This window comes from Bipolaris sorokiniana, assembly GCF_000338995.1.
Source record: "Bipolaris sorokiniana ND90Pr unplaced genomic scaffold COCSAscaffold_17, whole genome shotgun sequence".
NCBI classification, from domain to species: domain Eukaryota; kingdom Fungi; phylum Ascomycota; class Dothideomycetes; order Pleosporales; family Pleosporaceae; genus Bipolaris; species Bipolaris sorokiniana.
In genome coordinates, this window is record NW_006911911.1 from 590,881 (window position 1) to 611,907 (window position 21,027).

Sequence of the window (21,027 nt, forward strand, 5' to 3'; positions counted from 1 at the left end):
CTGTGGGGCTGTAGAGACGCACTGGTTACGCGCTGTCACGTGACGGCATTTGGCCAGGGTTCTGGTGGCAGCTTTGGGAACACTGGCATGCTCCGCTTAAGCTGTGTTCAGTCATATCGCAGTATAGACACATTTCCATGTTATTCTGATCTGGATAGCATCATGGAGATCCACTGAGGCTAACACACGCATTGTATGGCATTCACTTTGTTGCATTCTCTACACTGTCTTTCACCACCAATGTCGTCTTTCCTATCATCAAGCTTTGTCTCGCTATACTGCTGTCAAAAGCCAACAATGGCCTTGTTTCTATTATGTATACCAACTGAACACCTCGAAATGCAGACGCACAAACCTCAATTCCATATCCTAAAGTAATGATGAGTGCGACACCACGACCGAAGCGTAAAGCCCCCAAGGCTGATTCAGGAATCAATGGACTCATTGCAACATGTAATAAAAATGACCGCTTCGAACTATTAGAGAGTGCTACTGTTTTCCCGGGAGACTTGGATAACCCTATTCATCTTGTGTTTTCCAAGTTGGACAGTGTAGAGCCGATGAAGCAGATGCTGCAGCTAGCATCGCATTTCCTTACCCACGATACACTTTTATCTTTCTTCATACCCTTATTGTACGGTCACGAACTCAAAGGCGTCATCAATGGCGCATATAGACCTTATCTTTCCAATCCTCTAGTCAGTGCGTCCGGAGAAAAGTATCGGCTATATCTAGCCGGTGTGCGCGATGCGTTAGAATGTCTCAGTCACAGCGTTTCATTTCATTTTGTGTCACCTGTGAAGCGGGTGTATGCACGCACCCTGAGAGAAGATGGACCATCAACTCACAGCACAGAATGTCATTCCCTATTCCAGCGAAAATGTTCTTGTAAGATTGAGTTGGCTGACTACTTCAAAAGCTATTATACCAGTGGTGAGTACGCCGCAGCGTCTCCATGTGCGCAGTTTCGTCACGACTTCCTCTTTGCCACCACGCTAGTACATGAGGTAGTCCATGCTGTCGGTGTGCTGCGGCGAGGCAACCTTGACGAACCATATATTCGAGCTGATTGTCCAGATACCGAGTGGGGGTATGGCTGGGAGCATTTCATGTTTGGCTGCGTAATTAATCCGCAAGATAGATCCAAGCCGGGGACATATCTACTCATGCGCAAAGTATGGGCAGATCCGAAAACAGCGGAAGAGGCTGGAGGCAAAGAGTACTCAGATGTTTCTATGTCTTATATTGCGCAGTGGTTTCGCAAAGACACATGGGACATAGTTCGTAAACGAGGGCCAGCTGCGATTACTGCTCCCATTACCCATTTTAAAATCCAGTCTTCAAACAAGCTTGGTGCTTGGGTGGTTAAGAGCGATTGCCCAGAAATTATAGATGATTTAATTGAACTACAGGAACAATGGGGAAGGCGTGCCGTAACGCCAGACCCTGTATTGGGTTCTCCAACAACACGTAATGGCCGTGTGCGATGCGCAAAGATTCTATGGCAGTTCATGACTCCTGAACAGCTCCAGAAACCTAATGTACCTATACCGGTTCGTGCACCACAAAACATACGAAGTCCTCTGGCGTGCTTCCACGATCACCCGAGGAGCCAGATTGGAAAGTGTGAACATATGCACAAGGCACTTCCATTCAACAAAGAAGATACTACACTCTACAAAACCCTTGATTCCGATTGTCGTCCCATTCGGAAGCGGCGCGCAGGTCTAGCGGAAGAATGTAGCCTAGCTAAAAAGGTTAGAAAGCTGGAAACAGGAGTTACTCTAAATTCACATCGCCCAATCTCTTAGGTGCTAAAAAGCTCATCGCATATTATAGAAATGAAATACAGTCATGTGTAATATTCGGCACTCCCCAAATTCCTTGATTGTATGGGCTTATTTGCGACAAATGATCCAGCTTCACACATCACATATGCCGACTGTTTGACAACCGTGTATAACAACATCAAACCAGCTTGACGATCACTGTCTCACAGACGAATGTTTTTGAACTCATATTTGTCTCATGTCGTGCATAGCCATTACTATAACATTTGCTAACGATCTTATGTCACTCCTACATTCATCTGTTCACGACCTTCACTTTCACACCAATAAATTCCGCCATCATGCCTTCTCGACCCAGCTTACCATCCCACGATGTCTTTGTCAAAGACCTTGTGATATCTGTCGCCCCATGCTCAGCAGACAACTACTGCCCGATATGCAAAGAAGAATATGACGAAAATCACCTCCCCACCCTTCTCCAACCCTGCGGTCACATCTTCGGAAAACAATGTATACATTCGTGGTTTACTAAGGGCATTAATATATGTTTGGATAGAAACCAGCTCTTCGCCTCATATACGTATACCGAGAAAGACGAAACTGGGCCGTCACCTCCAGTTGGTGAAGCTTCAACCCAACGAAACAGCACCAGGTTTAGCAATGCGAGAAAAAGCGAAGTCTTCCGTGGAAGGAGTCGGAGTATGAGTTATCTACTGTGTCTCAGCGGCGAGATCATTGCAGTAGATGGTTACGTAACACCCAACGGCTGTCGTCGCCTGGTGCGCGATCTCTGGTACCAAATTGGTGTTTTATTCGAACGCTTGCTGATTCACCCTGACGAGCTTGATCCTCTCTCTGCAAGCGATGATGAGATCCGTAGCTCTATTCTCGACGCACTACCACGAGGTATTCATGTTGATGAAACAGCATGGCCGGCAATGGCACATGTAGCGAGGATCATGTTGAATCGCTATAGTGTGGCATATGCAGAGAGATTTGAGGCGAGGATGACGGTTGAGGACGCAATGAGCTAGGGACAGAATATTTAGGATATTTGTGGGCTAGACAATACTGAAAACTAATGATGGTAGAATTGCTGTCATCTTTGCTGTCTGCTCTTCTTTGGGCCATGACAAAAGAAGAGTTCGGATGTTGCTCCTTATTTAACGCAGATGGCTGCTGTAGTCTTCATACCCTTCTTACATGTCAACAGCATGACTTGATGTTTTTCTCTTAAAATGCTCATATAATCAAACAAATATTCAGATATATATTGTGCAATAGATTTATCGAGCGGGTATGGATGAAAAGGCCCAATCCAAACTAATCTACAGAAGACCAAGTGTGAAGTTACTGTTACAGCACTGATTACGCATTTGATAATTTGCCGTTCTTGTATAAGCCCATGCTAATCATGGAAGATTGAGAAGAGCTGGTAATGCGAGATCGTCGACTAGGTCTTCACTTCCATGCGAGCTACTACTGGCAAAATGCCCAGAGCTTGTTACAGCATCTGGTAAAGGCTAACAAATCCTTACCCTTGCCGACAGTCTCTATGAATAGGTAAAAATCCATTGTTTATCTCACTGCTTACCCGGCAGTCTGTATGCAAGTGGTCAGTCGCGGAATACGACCGGGTCTCCAACCGCCCCACAGCTCAATTGGAACGCTCGGACTCCGCATGAGTAACAACTCTGATTCCCGGTAGATTTTCAAAACATCTCCAAAGCCCAGTGTTCATAAGCCTCCTCTAAAATCACTGGATTGCTGGTGGCAAGTGTGTTGTCACATGATGACGTTATAGCCGTTCTGAAGTGTCCTCGAAGGCTACGGAATTTCTGGAACGAGCACGGGCTAACCCTAACCGGCCCTCTCACCCCCCACATTTCGATCAATACCCTCATTCGACCAAAAACTTCAACATATTACAAAGGGCTATACTATTTATCTTCTTATTAGACGGCTTCGACTGCAAGAATTACCAACAGTCGGTGCTGTACAGTCATTTTGATTGCCGTTCCACTCCGGCCACAGCCCGGTCAAAAATCCTCACCGCCCACACTTCTTGGTTGCGCAACAGTAGCAAAACCCAAATACATACGCCAATTCTCCTACTGAGATTCATATACTGGTATCATATTTATACAAGTACACAGTAGACTGTGGCATGATCTCTACCAGTACCACTGCCTCACAGTACCAATTCAAGTAATCCACTTTGGACTGGCGTCCGCGACTATGATGCCCAACACAAACACCCCCTACAGTCCTACAGCTCACAGCACACCTACCACACTACTCCCCGAAGAGGTTTTCGGTTACATTGATGTGGTAACCTTGGCAGACATTCATCGGTACCTCCGGGAGAGTGAGGCACAGGACGACATCGACCTTGCGGCATGGATCCAGGAGAACTATTTATACGGTGTTGAAAAAGACCAACCTACAGCGACTATTCGTACAGCCCAGGGCTTTGCTCAGTTGGATCGGGCATATCGCCGAGTGCGATCACTTACTAACAAGGCTCAAGACAAGTGGCCGTTCTTTGACAGAAACTTCAAGGAGATGTCTTCAGCCACAGTTCGAAACAACGCACGCGGTGAAGCCGCTCCGGGAGTATTGTATCCGATTGAAAAAATGCAGAAGGCCTCGACTGCAGTTGAGCAGCTGGACGCTTCGTCCGTATCCAATAGTAAGTCGAGTGAATTGGAAGCTATTTTGAATAGCTTAAAGTAACTGTAGCTTCTTCAGCCCCAGGACTTCAGGTGCCGTTTGCTTCGGTAAAGCCAAGCCGCCACCAGCTTTGTAGACAACAGGAAACTTGTCCAGCGCAACGAAATTCAGCTCTTCTCCCGTTCAATCTACCAGCAACTCCTGCTCAGCAGCAGGCACGTGAGAAGATCTCAGTTCATTCCAAGAATCTGGCACAGGAAATGTCCACGTGTACAGGTATGTCGGTTTTCATCATAGAGCCATGCCCACTTCACTGCGCCCCGCACCTAACTTCTCATGGTCATCGCCAACAATGTCTCATCACACTAATACCCTTGTAATTGGCTCTTCAATTAACATGACATTCGCAGACACCACTACAGACACCAACAGCCGGGAAATGATCGAACCTGAACTGCCGCAGCCTGCAGCAACCTCAATCGAACGGATGCGCGATGCAGAGAACGGCATGGATCAAGCTGCAGTTGACGATGTCAAGATAGAGACCCCGTCTACCAGTCCATCAAGTCATTCTAAGCTTAACGATGATGACTCCAAGACGGACCCCGTTCGAGATGCTGGCGGTGGCAAGGTCCGTGGACCGAATGGCCGATATTTATCCAGAGACGACGATTTGTCGAGCCTGAAGAAAATCAAGAAACCCAGAGGAAAGGGCGGTAGACCAAGTTTGAAGTCATCTGACCAAAGTAAGTTTCTATTCCCGCTTCTGTCACCGATGCGCAGTCAATGCCGCGCTTTGCGCGATTCGGTCGACCAGATACAAGAGCTACGTTTGATTATAAAAAGTACTTACACAACCTAGATCATGCGATGACGATGGATGAATCGTCTGATAAACCCGAGGAGCTGTCAACGGGAGACGTGGGTGTCTTCGTTGAAGTGCAGACACTTTCGACGCCACCTCCTGACCAAAAGATAGAGGAACAGAACAGTATGTGAAGGAAGAATTTACTAATTTATTTTCGCTGACATGTGATTTAGAGGACGATGCGCCTGCTACGCTCGGGGTCCTTGATACCAAAGATGGGACCGAGAACCAAGTGACCTCCTTGACAGAATCTACACCTGCATATCTTCTTGCAGCTGAAGCTGATCCGGTGCTTTCAAATTTGGATCGTCTACCGCCTAATTCCCGTAGAGCCATCAAGAGGAAAAGCGAGCCGGTTGTCCAAGAAGGGGAGCGCAAACGCGGTAGATATGGCGGCATTGTGGGTCGCCCACGGAAGTCGGAACAACGTGAAAACCTTCAAGGTGCTCAGGGAAACAATTTGCCACTAGTTTATGGAGAACATGAGGCAGATTCATTACCCCAGATGACGACACGTCGAAGTGCTAGACAGTCTGCTGCAGCCAACTTGGATACTTCGAAGGCCGACGAGCCAACGTCCGAGCATGACAAAAAAGACTTGGAGCTTTTGGAGAAAGAATTAACAGGAGGAACTTCTCCGAGCAACGAAAGTATGACTGCAGTGGAAGACAAGACTATCAGAGGCATTGAGGAGAAAGACATGGCTACTATTCAAAAGAACACCTCTACACCTGCCCGCAAATCAAAGAAGAAAGGCGCGCGCTCGTCAGCGGAGCCTAGTACTCGCAAGCGTACGGCCAAAACCCCGAAACCAGATCTATTGAAGATGGGTTTGGAGAGAACAGCTCCTGTCCCTGCAACGGCATTGTCCACAGATATGGAGAAGGACGGTATCACGCCAACTTCGTCCGATTCAGCCGGTTTTATGACGGTCAATGGATCGAAGAAGACTTATTCTGGTCACGTGGAGTTGTTTGCACGTCTGACTACCGGTCACGGCGTCATCGAGTTTCCCATTCCCACCGATCAGCTCAACAGTAACGAGGCAAAGATGGTTGAAAAGTACGCCGAGTGGAACGCGCAGCCAGATGCCGTACCAGTTCCATATGATCAGTTCCGCCAGATCTTCTCCTTTGCTAAAAAGGATTGATGGGCTGGTCGTACATAGCACTAGACCATACTCAGAGTTTGGGGTAACGAGATACGTACAAGTAGATTGAATGATCAATCCGTTCGTTCAACGTCTATATGTAAGCCCTCTACAGGTCATGTAAGCGGGTCAAACCCAGGATCTATTCTAGTCCCATTTTCGCACTGAGTTCAAAAGTTTGCGAGCATATTTGATAAGTAAAAGTCACATATTTTTCCCCACCACCACCTAACGTGTCGTATTTCTCTACATTGCTACATTCTTCGTTACGGCCTTATACAATCTCCTAAGAAAAAAGGCTCTCTCCGTCTAGGAACCAAAATAGTGGTTGCTGTATCGAAAATGTATCTGCAACTGATCCAGCAAGCCAAATCCGCACTTCTATTCTTGGTTTTATATCTAGAGGATGTGTAGATCTTTCTGCCTCAACTTCTATGAAACTGAATTAAATTCACTAGAGCAGTACAAAGGCTACCGATATATTCTAGTGAAGCTGAAAGTAGCCATTAAGCAGAATAGCATGTATAATATCCTATGGAAATCTAATACGCTATCCTTAGATGTACTATCCCAAAGTGGAGACCCTCCTTACCACAATAAACAAAATACTTTATTATACTAGAGGTTCTATATATTATGTTAATTATACTACGCTATACCGTCTATTAATAGAGTAACTAAACCGTAATATAGTAATTTAGCTAGTGTGTAATTCCTTCAGCTTTCTATTATTTACCTATTCTTTTAACTCTTATAGCTATACTAGTATTGTAAGGGGCTACGCCCATATATGTGGCTTAGCTAGGCTAAGCAAATCGAGTATATCTACGCAACTACCTTGACTTCAAGACAAGCTTGAAGTCTTGTTACTGCCTTTTTGGCAAAATGGTCGACGTAGGTAGTTGTACGTTAGGCCCTAAAAGCCCGCCCATTACAGTATAGGAATTGTAGTCTGGCTTAAGGAGTATAAGGTCGGAACTTCAGTGTATAGTAAAACTTTAAGCAATCCTTTCTATTTAAGTTTAATTCATTTCCTTTGCCGTGCATTACTCTCGAGACTACTAGTACGACGTAATAGAAAGAACGAAGGTGAAGATACTCGTATCCGCCATAGTAGGATTCGCGGTAGCTGCACTCCCTACATCCGTTCACTATCTATTCTTAAAAATATTAGTAACACTCCTAATCGCACGAGCCTATAATAATGCGGTGTAAAAAAATACCCCTGCGTACTCTTCCTTTTTCCTTAAGTCACGTACTATTATCTTCCACGCCCGCGCCTTTCATTTACAAATCTATCTCTACTGCATAAATACTCTGTATATCTATGTAACGCTCATAAACTGTTTTAATCAGCTTACACGTTTACACTATCGTTAGCCCGTAACTTGGCCTCCTTAGCTCTTCCCCTTGTTCTTCTAGAACACGTAAATTAGTAATAGCACCGAAAAAGCGCTTACCTTGGTATTTTAGAGTGTGCGTTTCTTTCAAGTGATTACTTGGCTTTTCTGTAGTCACATTATAGTCATAATTGGGAGTGGGAATACGGGAGGTGGAGTATGGGTGTAGTCTGGGATTATCATTTGCGCTGGAAAAGGGCGGGGATGGCATGTGCTATGCATATCATAAGGCTGGGATTGAGTATGAGAGAGATAGAGAGGAAGGGGGGTGTAAATAACGTAGTAATTAAGAAGCTATTTAATGCGAGTTTTTTTTTAGTGCAAAGAGAGAGATAGAGGGCTAGAAGGGGAAGGTGGTGTGAAGCACAAGAGACTTAGTTGTAATACAGGAATGATTAAATGTATAATAGAGAGTAACACATCACGCTGTGGCTAGCGCTGGGGTAGATATATTGCTCAGGCCGTTTAATATTAAGAATAAATTACCACGGTGGAGGGATCAGGATAAATTAGTAGAAATAAGTAACTGGAATCGGGAACCGTCGTACCCAGCGCTTCCTTATGCGTTCAGAACATCCTAGCGCAGGCACGACACAGGCCTGCGATTAGTACCTAGCCAGTAAGTATGTAGTACGTCTAACATGGTGTATATAGTATTTCACGCCGTTATCTAGGCGGCTCGACGGAGTAACTCGTCGGGCCTTTGATGATGATGGACAGCAACTCACTTACCATATAAGAAATAGAGGATTCTCCCTAGAATTCACTCTCCACCTCGACATCAAGAACGACTAGATTAAAATAAATCTCGAACCAACATAAACCCTTAACATGCACGCCAGCTCCTTCATTGCTCTCGCCCTCGGCGCCACCGCCGTCCCTGCGGCCGCTTTCCCCAAAGTCGAGGCCAGACAGAAGGCGTGCAATCCGTTCTGCAACTTCCTTAACCTCCCCAATATCCTTGATTGCCCGGCAAACGGCGGTCATCGCCTCACCAAAGCAGTCATTGCCAATGCGCTTCTTACCGCTGATAGGAGTGGACCACCGCGTGAGACTAGTGCCCCCAACCTTGCTACGTCGTACTGCAACGGATCAAATTTCCGTGGCATTCCTCTCTGGACTGTAATTTTCTCTTTAGAGTGCAATAGCTAACCTCTTATCTAAACTGTAATGCTAATATGGAGATCTGTAGACTGGTTTACCTAACGGAGTTGGTGGTGCTTACTATGCTATGGCACCTAACGGCACCTTCTGGCTTTGCAGCACGGCTTCGACAGCATATGGGTCACCCGTGCGCACTAGTTGCACTTTCAAAAACTAAGTTTTGGCCAGAGATATCTGTATATACTTGAAATCTATCTAACAAGGGTTACTGTAAATAGAAAGTAAAGTGTTAATGTAATGCTTCCTTTCGAGATCTAGTTAATAGGCGTGTTATTGTCACGGTACTGGCTCACAGACAGGAAGGATAGATACGTGTACAGATTCTATTGTTAAAGACTGATCAGACAGGCTCTCACTAGAGGTAGTATAGAGTAGTAGACAGGACGTGGCTCAAAGAGCTACACTGGCGACGCTGCAGCGGCTTTGCAGAATCCAGGTGTTTACACCTGGATTCTGTCAGCAGCTTATCAGACCGGCCGCGCACCAGCTACCTAGCTGGTCCGTGGCCCTAACAGCCCTCCAGGGAATTCTAGCTTCCCACACCTGGAAACTACCGACCCGCTGCCATGTTAGCTAGCACCGTGACAGTTATTGTGATTAGGTATATAATATGTTATAGCCTACGAGGCTTTATTAATGCTACTATAGTCCCTAGGCCATAAATCAGTCGTAACAGTCTAATTCTATTTAACTATAAGTAGACTTAGTGGTTTGGAAAATAAGAAATCTCTTAGAAGTCAATAATAAGAGTACTACTAGTAGTACTACATACCTTGCTACACATGGTCGTGATTAGCCTAGAATTAAGAATGATGGCTCAAGTGTTGAATTAAACGCAGTAGCATAGTCGACCAAATTGGTGCGAGAAATAGAACGAGCTTCTTGATATTATCCATAATGGGTAAGTGTAGCTGAAGTTGTGTTTGGTAGCGATAGGCTGCATGGCGTTTCACTTGATGGAAGTAGAAAAGCTCGTGTACATCACGCGGAGAACTAATTATTCACGTGTTTGTTTAGATCGTTGTACGACGACGGAGGGCTTGGACGAGGAGTGCCTTGGATGATGTCACGTGTGAGGACTTGGCATCGGGTGCCTGGCTGGGGGTTTGTTTTTGGGGTTCAGCAGCGGACGAAATTAATTCATTTCCTTGATCCACTTATGAAAGGTTGTGAAGGTAATGTGACGTATACTGTGACTCAGTGTTCGGTATGTCGGGTTAAATCTTAATTGAAGAGTGGAAGTTTTTTGAATACTATTATTGGAGGGGATACATAGTCTTGATGGCCACCTGGACAGGTGATGTAGAAGTATTCCTATTTCGGCTCTTAGGTATAGCACTCTGTCTTCGAAACGATAAGGTGGATGACAATAGCCAGATCCGCGCTCTCGCCCTCCTGTACTGTCGGATAGCGTGATCAACAAAACAAGAGCCAAGTCGTCACCGAACTGCAAAAGGAAGCTCGCACATCTGATGCCATCAGTCAAAGCGTACCTGAAAAAGGCATGTAGCATGCCGACTTCCCCTAACGATAATCAGGGCAACCAATGCCCAGGCACTCCACGCCCCCCTCCCGGCCTCGCCACCACCTATCACAACCTCATATCCTATCACTTGGTACCACTCACTAGCCATCCAACAAAACGCATCCAAGAAACGATCATCAGTCGCTCAAGTCCTTCTCACCCCCTTATCTTCACCTCCACTTCATCTCCGCCATGCACCCTTTTCTATTTTCAAAACGACAGCTATTCACGTGTCCCCGGGCCGCATATGCATGAGGCGTGCAGCTTGCATAGCCTCGCCCACATCCCCCATCTCCACACATCCATCCATCTATCCAGCTCACTCCTAGTACGCGGCCCCATGCCACAGAACCCCACAACACGTTTTTTGACACACTACACTCACACACCGTTACCCGGAGTCGTGTAACGTTACCTTTCTTAGTTACGCAACTACCACATTTCAGCCGATCATCGTTTCGCGGATTCGGCAGCTACGGACGCCGAGGGATGTTTGTAACGGTGTGAGCAAGTATGTGGGGGGCGGGGACTACTATTGTCACGCTTGTTCACTCACGCAAGGGGGGATATTTGTGGATTTGAGACTAGGACCGGCTGTTTTGTCATGTTTATTCTTCGGGTATTTACAGTACATACTACTCTAGAGCGGAAATTTGTGGTTCTTCTGGCCCCCAAAGACTCTCATTTTTTTCCCCCGCGGAATGTCGAATGTCCGCCCTAGCGGGTGTTTGTCTAATGCCCGTCCTAGTGCGTCTTGTCGCTTGCGTGATTGTTTGACGGCTAGGCGTGCATGTGGTAAGGCGTGGGCGGATATGGCCGATGTCGCGAGTAAGTAGTATAATGATGTATGTTTACAATGTGGAATTTCGCAATGAGACACCAAAGTACCTGGGAGTTCAAGTTCAAGCTCTAATCGCTTTTTCTCTCTCTATATCTGCGCACTGTTGCAATTCGAAACTTCTGAGACAGTGACAAAGTTGCAAAGAACTTTTTGGTCTCTCCTCCCCCTCGGAACTTGTTGTAAAGATCAGCATCTAATGACGGAGTTTTGTCCAACCTCAAGTCTCCGCTCCGTTAAGGCTTCCCGTGAAGCTTACTTGTCTTCGCTTAAACATTGGCGTTGGCCATCTTCATATATTGCGTTCGGACCCACTGTGAATGAAACGTGATTGACCATGCATGCTATGCGGAGAGGCGTACGACCCCTGTTAAGGGTATTACTCATACCCATGCGCAGAGCATGTGCGGGTGTGGGGGCTGCATTTCCCGATGCGGTAAGAAGGGAGAGTACAAAGGCTGCATCAGGGTGTACGTCAATATATCTGGCTCTTTGTCGCATGTGAAAGGAAAGATGACAGGGATTCTAGTTTTCATTTTTGTGGGTCAGTGCATTCTAGAATGTCCGTGTCGCCGTATAGATGGTATGCAGAGTCCCGGTCAATGACTTGTGTGACTTGTAGCGACTATGCAAGTTTGCGCATGATGACGGCTGCGTTTCCGATTCGTATACGCTATCAGAGCCAATGCACGAAGAAACCAGGCAGCTTTATCGGTTTGTACCGGTGCATCGAGAAGGAGCTATATATCTGTATTGCTGGATAGCAGGACCATCGTGCTCCGTGATTAACCAGTGGTGATGCTGGGTTTTCTTACACCCGCAAGTAGTGAAAAGAAGGCGTGTTCACAATACGGCTATGACCAGGTCTTGACAGCTCCGCAAGGGATCAAATCTTAGTATTTCAAATTCACGCCACATGCTTTGAATAGCATAATGGTGAAAACTGATTATCGTAATGCTGCGCTGATTGTCGCGCTTCCATTATCTTCGATCTGATGTCTTATCACGCTGGGCGTACTTGTTCGTCATCTTCGTGTGCGTCGCCATTGTGCTTCCAGTTCTCGTGCCCTCGCTGCAGCCTCCAGTCTCTTTCGTTCCGCCATTTCTTCCTGGCTCTGTTGGTAATTGGGTAATTCATCGTCTCCTCGCAGTGGGTCGTTCAGTCCTAACAATTCCAGTTCCGCGTTTACTTCATCCATTTGTGGAGGTGGTTGCCATGGCTGATACGAGTCCACAAACATATCAAGTGAAGGCTGTGGATCATTGAGCGCAGGCGCTGCTAGTGACGAAATGAGTGGTAGGGGTTCAAAGTTCTGCCAGTCATCTCTTTGTTCTCGCTGGGGCCGTCGCATTGGCGGGGCGCATGATTCCTGAGGGTGCTGCAAGGGCAGGGGAATGCTGTCGTTAGTACTCCGACGAGCGAAAAGTGAACCTCGGAGCTGTGGTGGTGCACTGGGAGAGAAGGGTTCGGTGTCGCTCGGCAGGCCAGTCATTGCTTCTGCAAAGAGGTGAAATTGTGACATATCCGTAAAAGGCTCCGTAGGCGAAAGGCAAGTCGTATGTGGTCGTGGTCTACTGGGTGCTGTATCACGTGGTGTCGAGTTGAGGGTTGGGTCAGGAAAGGTGCGAGTTCGGGGCGATATCATTTCGAGGTGGGCATCGGAAGAGACCGTACGTCGCTGCTGAGATAGTGATGACGGATTCTGTGGCGGTGTCGAATACGGCTGGTAATGGAAGGTCTCTGAGAAATCCGTAGCTGGAAATTGAGTCTGGGGCAGATGTTCTGCGCTGCTGCAGGACGACTGAATAAAACCACGAGGTGAATTAGGCATACTGCGAGAATGGATGTGCGAGTAACGGACATGCGTTTCCACACTCAAATCTGTGGAATGCCGTTGGTTCGACTGGTAGGGTTCTGGTTGCAGAAGTGTCGAGTCTAGTTGGCGGGGAGGCTCGCGACGGAGAAGGCCGAACAATGTCGAGTATTTGCTTGGTTTCCTTTCGGAATTTGAGGGCGAGGGTGGTAGTGGTTTGTTGAGATCTGAGTTTATGATTGGCGGCGATCGCAACGGCGTGGTTGGGTGAGAAGAATACGAGCTAAATCGGTGTGCCGTGGCTTGGTATGCAGATAGCTCTGGCCCGTCTTCTTCCTCTTCTTGATGTCGGCTCGCAGAAGCCGGAATGTTGTACCAAAGCTCGTTAGCAGGCCGCAAAGGACTGGGTCTGTGATTGTCGTGCGCCATGAGCCTTTGTTGGTACTGTGTTGAGGCGAGATCAACGCGCAGAAGAAACAGGTCAGCCGGCGCGACTGACTTTGGCGTAGACGACAGATTCTGGGGCTTATAGCTGGAGACTGTCATGGGGATCGTCAGCAGGTGGGCGGTGGTGGCATGCTAAAGGAAGCTGTGTCGCATGCAGATGAATCCAGGGCTGGGCCCAGGGGTAGGTAGGCTGGGCCCAGGACGATGGTTTTAAAGTGGTGGTTAGGTGCAGTGCAATGGTGGAGCGCTACTGCAACATGTAGTATTCGGGCAAACCCAGAGATTAATACCGGTAGCCGAGTTGCAGTCTGACAGGCCCAAGTCTTCTTAGTATGCTTCCAACGAAGCGGATGTATAGTATTACCAGACGGGACGATAGCGAAGTATATGGGTGAAGCGGCAAGTGTGGCGTAGCCAAGGATAGTAGCCGACGCAGCGCGCAGGGGCAGGACAGAGAGTGGTGAATTGCTATGTATGTAGCTATGTGTAGGTACGGAAAGAGAGTAATATTAGCGCAGAATCCAGAAACCACCTGTCCAAACGCATGTCATGATGATAGCAACAAGATAGATGCGGGGATAGACCCCAGCTGAAAGAATGGTGTTGACGGAAAGGGACAGGGACTTGGAGAGTCGAAGGGATTTTGAGGCGGCTTGCTGGCCTAATCCTTCAGGCCAAGGCTCACACGACGCTTATCACACTCAGCACGAATACGGCACAAAAAAGCAGCCCTGATAATGCGCCGTTTGGCGGCGACATAAAGTGTAGCGAAGGTGCAAGCGGTGAGGCTTAACATGGCCCATGCTACCCAACCTCAATGCAGCCAGCCGGCCACCTGAGTCCTCCGCGCATAAAAGTTGGACGCGCCGGGCGGGGTGCGCGCAAGCGGCAAAAATCCTACTACTCTAGGAATGCAACAGCTCGTGCGAGTGGCAGTGGCAATAGCAACGGTAACGGCAAAAAAGGCGGCCACCCATGATGAGATGAAAGATGCAGCGCATGCACTGCCTCAGCTAAATTTAGATGCATGCGCCCTAAACCACAACGTGGTAACTAGCCGAGGTCCTGGCTGCATGACCTGTCGTTGCCCCGGCCGCAAGCATCATCTCGACGCACCATGGCTTGATACTCTAGTGCCATCCGAATCGAAAACTATTCGCTTTTCTCTTCATGCTCACTGCCGTCTCCATCGGTGCCTTGGCTGCTGGCTGCTGACGGCATACGTATGGCCTAAGCCTCTGACATCTCAATCGGCGTCATTATCAATTGTCTCCAATCTCAAATCAGCCAGGCGTCATCGTATCTACTATCAAACTTTCGGCTCAATGTAAAACGGTCACGTGAGTTTTGTACCACTGGCTTAGCGCATCGCATTGTAATGCTAGCATGAAAACTGCTCAAGTCAGGCATGTCTGCTTTAATAGATAAATGGTTTGGCGTTGGAGTTTGGCCCTGGAGTTTGGCCCTTACTAACAGGACGCATCACTTCCCTCCTTTATTACAGCTTCGCAGAGCTTTTGATTTGCGGGGCTTCTCCTATTAGGGCCCAAAGATCGGGTCTTGTCATCTTGACCGATCAGTTTTCCCGTACCCGCTAGTACCTATCTGCTACCCCACAATACGGAAAGTTCCTATCGTCCTCGCCAAACCAAAAAACACATCGCTGTAACTCATCCGCTTGGCCAGACTTTGTGCAAAGCATAGTAAGCTCATCCAAAATAACGGGACAGTTGTGTCCTTCATCGCCCATCTCACGGAGACAATGAACCATGGGTACAGGTCTAGACTTGTGGCGTTAGAGTTTGTACTTTCATACACACAAACAACCACCAGTGACATCTCAGGGGCGCATCAGCTCGCACAGGACGCGGCGAGGAAAACAAGCCACTAAAAGCGTGCACGGCCTGCCCGACGCTGCCATTTCTACAGACTCTACAATAGATATCTGAGTGTTCGTTATAGTCACGACAGACCCAGCATGCCGCTAGGTGTTATGGCTTATTATAGGTCTTTCGGGTTTGCAAACTCCGCACGAACTCCTTTTTCTCAGCCCCCCAAAGAACAAGGAAATATGAACTAGGCATGTTTGAATTATGTGAGAAGAGTGCCACTGCATACTAGCAAGGCTCTATGTCCAACAAAGAGTCATATGGGCGGACGAGTTGCTGGATGAACTACGCCAGTGCTTTATGCAGGCGGGTTCGGTCTGTTCTTTCCGTGACACTCCCGTGAATACCTTTCTACTTACTTGCTTAGCTAACTGGTTGCGCAATTTTAAACGGAAAACTACTTCCGGTCTTATTCCCCAGTGTGTCCGCATTGCGCCCGTGGCCAGCAGATATAATATCTCGATCGCCGGACAGGTTCTTCAAGATTGACTTTCTTGCCACATGGCTTCTTCAAGGGGGTGGCGTACTTCGCTCATTATCTCATGGATCATTCAGCTAAGGACACCTGGAAAGGAACAGCACAGTCGACTAACGTGTAACGTGAGCAGGGATTTCATTTAGAATTGACCAATTGGGCTAGTGAATTTTTTTTAGCCAGAAAAGTGATTCAGAACCTGTGAACATTCCGAAGAGACCTAAAAGGACGTTGATTGAAGTTTACTAGGCAAAATCACACTACAGCAGCAAATAACATATGTCAATCGACAGTATTTGGTATACAACATCTTGGATAAAGCTTTTGAAATTAAGCTACTCTCGAATCGAATCATTCCCAACATCCTGTACACTGTCAATGTCACTGCCTTCCCTTCCATCATCTGACCCCCCATTAATCTCTTCTGCCACAAATTCACACAGAATGATGGCACTACGCACATCACCACCAACCACTTCACTCCCTCTCCCACTGTACTCCATCTATTTTCCCAGACTCCCCTATAAAACACACTCCAATCCGCCCTCCCCTTCCTCTACCAACAATCAAGTCACTACACCTCAGCAAACCATACATCACGCAATCCAACCTTCTCATAGACCCCCCAACAATGTTCCCAAGCGACCACTGCCCCTCCAACAGCGGCTTCTTCCTCAACCGCACGTACTCCCACACCCCCGGCAGCGTCAGCGGCAAAACACGCTATAACCATGTTCTCAGCGTTACGTCACGGGACTGGACGTATACGGGTGGTGGAAGGTATGGGAGGTTTGAGCCATATGATCGCAGGGGGCCTGGGAGGCGCAGGGAGAGGTGAGTGGGGCGTAGGGGGCGTAGGGGTGAGAGGGGGATAGGGGAGGATGGGAAGAGAGGATAGGAGAGGGTATGGAAAACGACTAAGATGGTGAAGACCAAGACCTAAACACAAGGATGATTTAGTTAAGAAGGTAGAATCAAGGCATGGAACTTATAAAATTATACATCCATCTCCCCTAAAAAAAATTAAAAGAAATACATGGTTCTTAGAGAGCATTCAAGTATCAAAACCCCCAATTCCCTTTCAATCTTCAAGACCCATAGGAATGAAGTTTCGATTTCTAGTGCCGAAGAAGCTTTTCTTAATGTTTTTCTCATCGATTGAACTACTACCAACTAAATTCCCCTGCAAGTTCCTATATCTGGCTACGTTTAGATACGTCCGTACCAGTTAATATACACACACGCGATTAATCATCTATTTCCGACCGTTATGCAAATAGTGACATTTTCATTGCGGAAAATATTCTGATAAAGAGCTTTGTCTCTTCCTTCTACTTTGTGCATAGTAAGTTTAGTGCAGTGGGCAATGTTGCCTAGGAGGTTGGAATTTGGTATAACACCTGCTTAGTGTTTAGTTTGATTGTGATAGTTGCTGAAGTATATGAGAAGTGGTCCATATGTGCATCGGCATATATGTAATAAGGACAAGTGATGCTTCTTAGCTAGCGGAGTAGTATCTACACGACCCCTCACCTTAGAGGTCCTTCCCTTAACTAGACATCCTGTGCATCGAAATCCGTGAATATCCGGGTAGAGGAGAAAAAGAGAAGTGTGCGTGCGTGATTAGAATGCATGAAAGAGAATGAGAAATATGTGAAATAAGATGCGTGATGCCACCACCACCCCATTGACTACATCCATCTGTGAAGTATACGACTCCCCATATGACCCAGTCCGACAGCTCCTTCCCTGCCGCACGTTAAAAGACCCATCCGCACATCCATCCATCACCCACCAATCTTCACATGAACTCTCCAAGAACCCACCATCCAAAACAATGGTCGAGCACTGTAAGCGCCTCCGCATCCAATACCGCCCGAACCCTAGACAATCCTGGCACCTCCTCAAAAACCTCGGCAAACTCAACGGCGGTCTGAATGCGGGTATAGCAAAAGTATCCTGCAGCAATTCCTCTGCACGGGGCATGGTCTTCATCGAAAAACGATTTGGCGCCCAAGAATTCAGGTATAAAGTGGCCCATCGCGAAATCCAGCTGCTGCACCAAGTAAGCGATCATATGAACGTCGTCACGATGGTGGATCATTTCCTCAACGAAGGAGCGCTACAGGCGGCCATATACCTCGAATAATGCGATCTGGGGAGTCTGGACGCGGTAGTGTATCAGGTCGCAAAGGGCAGACATGTCCATGAGCGCAAGGTGTGGAGCTGGTTTTTCCAGCTGTGCGGTGCGCTGACGTATTGTCATTGGGGACCGGAGCCGGGGAGGAGCGATGATGAGATTTTTCAGTCGGGATGGAGTAGGATTTATCATCGGGATATTAAACCAGGGAATGTGCTGTTGACTAAAGAGGGGGGACAGATAGTGGTGAAGCTGGCGGATTTTGGATGCGGAGTTTCCGAGGACCATCTTGCGCAGGCGTCGAGCGAACAACAGGCTGTAAAGCAGCAAGTAGGGACGCCGGGGTTCGATGCACCAGAGTATCCGTTCTTCGGGGGAGCGTCGGATGTTTGGCAGCTGGGTGTTACGATGATGTGCTTGTGTACGGGGACCAGGTCGCCGAAGAGTAGAGTGAATCCTGGCGGTCAGATATGGGATAAGTCGAGACCGGTGGGAGACAGTTACTCGGGCAGGCTCAATTCAAAGATCAAGCTGTGCCTGGCAACAAGTCCCCGGCAGCGATCAACCTCATATCAAATTTTGCAACTATTGGACCAAGCAAGTGTGACAGAAATGTCAACGTTGTCCAAGGATAGGCGTCCAATGGCGCTTTTCGAGCCATACGACCGAGAGAGCCCTCCAGCGAGAAATCATATACAGGCGTTCGAGTCAGGACCCGAATGGCCAGTATTTTTGGCTCAAGGCGGAAGGCAAAGACGGAATCAGATGAATGCATCGGCCTTCTCATTCTTTTGAGCCATACTCTTTGCAGGCTCAAGAGTATTCCGCCCATACTCATACCCTGGATTTTCTCACAAGCACGCATACATTGATTCTCCTACGAGGAGCGGGTTCGGGGAGAATTCGATCCGTAGTGTGGCCACTGATGAGGTCGGAGACGTCAGCCCAGTTTAATATTGTTCCTAGGCTATTCGGTTTTCACTGGTTATGCCACCCCCAAGATTCCTCAAGCTGTGCAATCATCGCGGTAGGAGGGAAAGCATGCGTTTGTTCACAACTGTACCACAGATCACGGAGGCTTTGTTGCTCCTCTCGTATGGTGAATCGGTCGCCAACTATGTACATTAGAAAGTCTTCTAGAATCAAATGCAAGAAAAGGGCCATGCGTGAGCAAGTTCCAAGTAGAGCACGTACCTAGTGCAATCGCATAACAGGCGACAAATATGCAGGGAAACACTTTTGGATTTGATTGAGCGACACCGCACATTATGCGCACATTCTCTTGTACAGCCTTGTCCACGACGGCACGTGAAGCCTTATGTGCAGGCCCCAGCTGTGGTATTGTAGGGTCATGTACAATCAATAGTGTATGAGCTAGGAGATTGTACTGCATGCCCATTACGTGCTCTTTTCGATGTAGGCGGATATCTGGGAAGCTGTTTCCGCTCGAAGGGTTTTTGTGACGAAAGTAATATGGATCGAAGCTGTTAGGTCTGCACTGATTCCAGGCCTTATTTTCATCCATAAGCTGATTATAACGGGCGATGCTGTTTCTGTCCTCCCCAAAGACAAAGTTGCTCACGTCGCCAAGATGTGCAATAGTCCGCGTAGCCCACATTGAGTCGGTAGCGGGCTCGAGTGAGCGGTCTGCAGGGAAGATGTGTAACTTGAAGGCTTTTTGGGTCATTAGTGAGATCCATAGTTCCTGACGAAAAGCGGCCCAGTATATGGCTTGGCGCCAGTCTGGACCAGATGTAGCAGCATATGACTGTTCAGCGGCGCGAATGATGGCTTGAGTACCAAAAAGATGACCTTGAGGGTCACTTCCTACAACTGATATGTTCATCTCCTCTAATAGCCGTAGAATAACAGTCGCTGCAAGCAGTGGCTCCTCTTTGATGGTTGAGTTGTCATTCAATGCAGGGATCAAAGTGTCAAAGCATCTCTGGTAGTAAGCATCTGCAATGTAGGGATCAAAGTCGGCAATCCGGCTAAGCTGGCGTGCAGACAAGGCAAGGATAGCATTCCTGCATCAAGTCAGCAGTTAGCTTCTTATGAGAGTGGGTCGTACACGAGATTACACACATTAGTGTACTGTTTTGTTTGGCCATCTGGACAATGTGTACACCAAAATGATCTCTAGAATCCATCATGTCAAACTAACGGTAGTGAGCAGGAAATTTCTTCTTCTTGACGGCCAAAGACTCACAAACAAGGCAACATTTTCAATATAGTGCTGAAGCAGCATGGCCTCTTGCTCATGCTCCAATGGCCATAGAACCGGCTCACCAGGAGGCTGCTGGTAAACAAACGTGCTAGCGTTGGCATTGTCGTGCCTTTGATAAGCACTCGTATTAGGTGGCTGATCCGGGGTCATAGATGGCGCAGAAGTATTCCGCTGAACTGGCGACTCGGAATTCAACAAGGACAAAACCGTCAATCCCTCTGTGGGTGTAAACAAAGTAGAGCCTGCAGTCAAATTACTATTGTCCTGGCCACTTGCCGAAGGACCAGGCGATTGGTACAGAACAGAAGATCCGCTAAAAGGCGAGTCGCCGTTCTGAACGTAGTGCGAACGAATCTCTGGCGATTCATCCAAAAACTGAACTATTGCGCATTCCATTAGCAAAAAGCCGTCGCGGTACATGAGTAGTCTTGTTTTCCTACTTCGGGGTGGGAATGAAACCCAGGGCTGGGCTGAGCTGAAGGAATCTGATATGGAAGATCGACGGAAGCGTCTACCACTTTCGTATACGCATTCCTTTTTGGCATGTTCGCATCTTCCGCATTTCGGCTGCTTTCCGTCGCCTGTCGCAGGATCATTAGCCAACGGCGGGGGGGGGGGGAAGGGACC

At 47.7% G+C, this 21,027-nt stretch overlaps 8 protein-coding genes across 8 annotated transcripts; 6 read left to right on the top strand and 2 right to left on the bottom strand.

Moving 5' to 3' along the window:
• Positions 1 to 377: 377 nt before the first annotated feature.
• COCSADRAFT_101523 (uncharacterized protein) lies at positions 378 to 1,811 on the top strand (the record flags this gene model as incomplete). The annotated part of the gene is made up of 1 exon (XM_007706884.1): positions 378 to 1,811. The coding sequence occupies one exon, from the start codon at positions 378 to 380 to the stop codon at positions 1,809 to 1,811; it is 1,434 nt and encodes a 477-aa protein (XP_007705074.1).
• A 320-nt stretch (positions 1,812 to 2,131) lies between these two features.
• COCSADRAFT_101547 (uncharacterized protein) lies at positions 2,132 to 2,824 on the top strand (the record flags this gene model as incomplete). Its single annotated transcript, XM_007706885.1, has 1 exon — positions 2,132 to 2,824. One exon carries the CDS (start codon positions 2,132 to 2,134, stop codon positions 2,822 to 2,824), a length of 693 nt encoding a protein of 230 aa, XP_007705075.1.
• Positions 2,825 to 4,028: 1,204 nt separating this feature from the next.
• COCSADRAFT_164902 (uncharacterized protein) lies at positions 4,029 to 6,481 on the top strand (the record flags this gene model as incomplete). The annotated part of the gene is made up of 5 exons (XM_007706886.1): positions 4,029 to 4,482; positions 4,533 to 4,739; positions 4,874 to 5,209; positions 5,326 to 5,454; positions 5,505 to 6,481. 5 exons carry the CDS (start codon positions 4,029 to 4,031, stop codon positions 6,479 to 6,481), a joined length of 2,103 nt encoding a protein of 700 aa, XP_007705076.1.
• A 2,231-nt stretch (positions 6,482 to 8,712) lies between these two features.
• On the top strand, positions 8,713 to 9,202 carry COCSADRAFT_102159 (uncharacterized protein; the record flags this gene model as incomplete). The annotated part of the gene is made up of 2 exons (XM_007706887.1): positions 8,713 to 9,003; positions 9,074 to 9,202. The coding sequence occupies 2 exons, from the start codon at positions 8,713 to 8,715 to the stop codon at positions 9,200 to 9,202; spliced, it is 420 nt and encodes a 139-aa protein (XP_007705077.1).
• A 1,106-nt stretch (positions 9,203 to 10,308) lies between these two features.
• On the top strand, positions 10,309 to 11,046 carry COCSADRAFT_257597 (uncharacterized protein). The gene has a single exon (XM_007706888.1). The coding sequence runs from the start codon at positions 10,518 to 10,520 to the stop codon at positions 10,977 to 10,979; it is 462 nt and encodes a 153-aa protein (XP_007705078.1). The 5' UTR covers positions 10,309 to 10,517; the 3' UTR covers positions 10,980 to 11,046.
• A 1,340-nt stretch (positions 11,047 to 12,386) lies between these two features.
• On the bottom strand, positions 12,387 to 13,826 carry COCSADRAFT_41209 (uncharacterized protein). The gene has a single exon (XM_007706691.1). It carries the CDS (start codon positions 13,766 to 13,768, stop codon positions 12,434 to 12,436), a length of 1,335 nt encoding a protein of 444 aa, XP_007704881.1. The 5' UTR covers positions 13,769 to 13,826; the 3' UTR covers positions 12,387 to 12,433.
• Positions 13,827 to 17,870: 4,044 nt separating this feature from the next.
• COCSADRAFT_164905 (uncharacterized protein) lies at positions 17,871 to 18,182 on the top strand (the record flags this gene model as incomplete). The annotated part of the gene is made up of 1 exon (XM_007706889.1): positions 17,871 to 18,182. One exon carries the CDS (start codon positions 17,871 to 17,873, stop codon positions 18,180 to 18,182), a length of 312 nt encoding a protein of 103 aa, XP_007705079.1.
• Positions 18,183 to 19,151: 969 nt separating this feature from the next.
• On the bottom strand, positions 19,152 to 20,796 carry COCSADRAFT_101896 (uncharacterized protein; the record flags this gene model as incomplete). Its single annotated transcript, XM_007706890.1, has 4 exons — positions 19,152 to 19,288; positions 19,368 to 20,200; positions 20,259 to 20,332; positions 20,383 to 20,796. The coding sequence occupies 4 exons, from the start codon at positions 20,794 to 20,796 to the stop codon at positions 19,152 to 19,154; spliced, it is 1,458 nt and encodes a 485-aa protein (XP_007705080.1).
• Between the last annotated feature and the right edge of the window lie 231 nt (positions 20,797 to 21,027).

What these genes read in the sequence shown, in the direction of transcription:
- COCSADRAFT_257597 (XM_007706888.1), top strand. Translation starts at nt 10,518, where the DNA reads ATGCCATCAGTCAAAGCGTACCTGAAAAAGGCATGTAGCATGCCGACT.
- COCSADRAFT_41209 (XM_007706691.1), bottom strand. Translation starts at nt 13,768, where the DNA reads ATGACAGTCTCCAGCTATAAGCCCCAGAATCTGTCGTCTACGCCAAAG.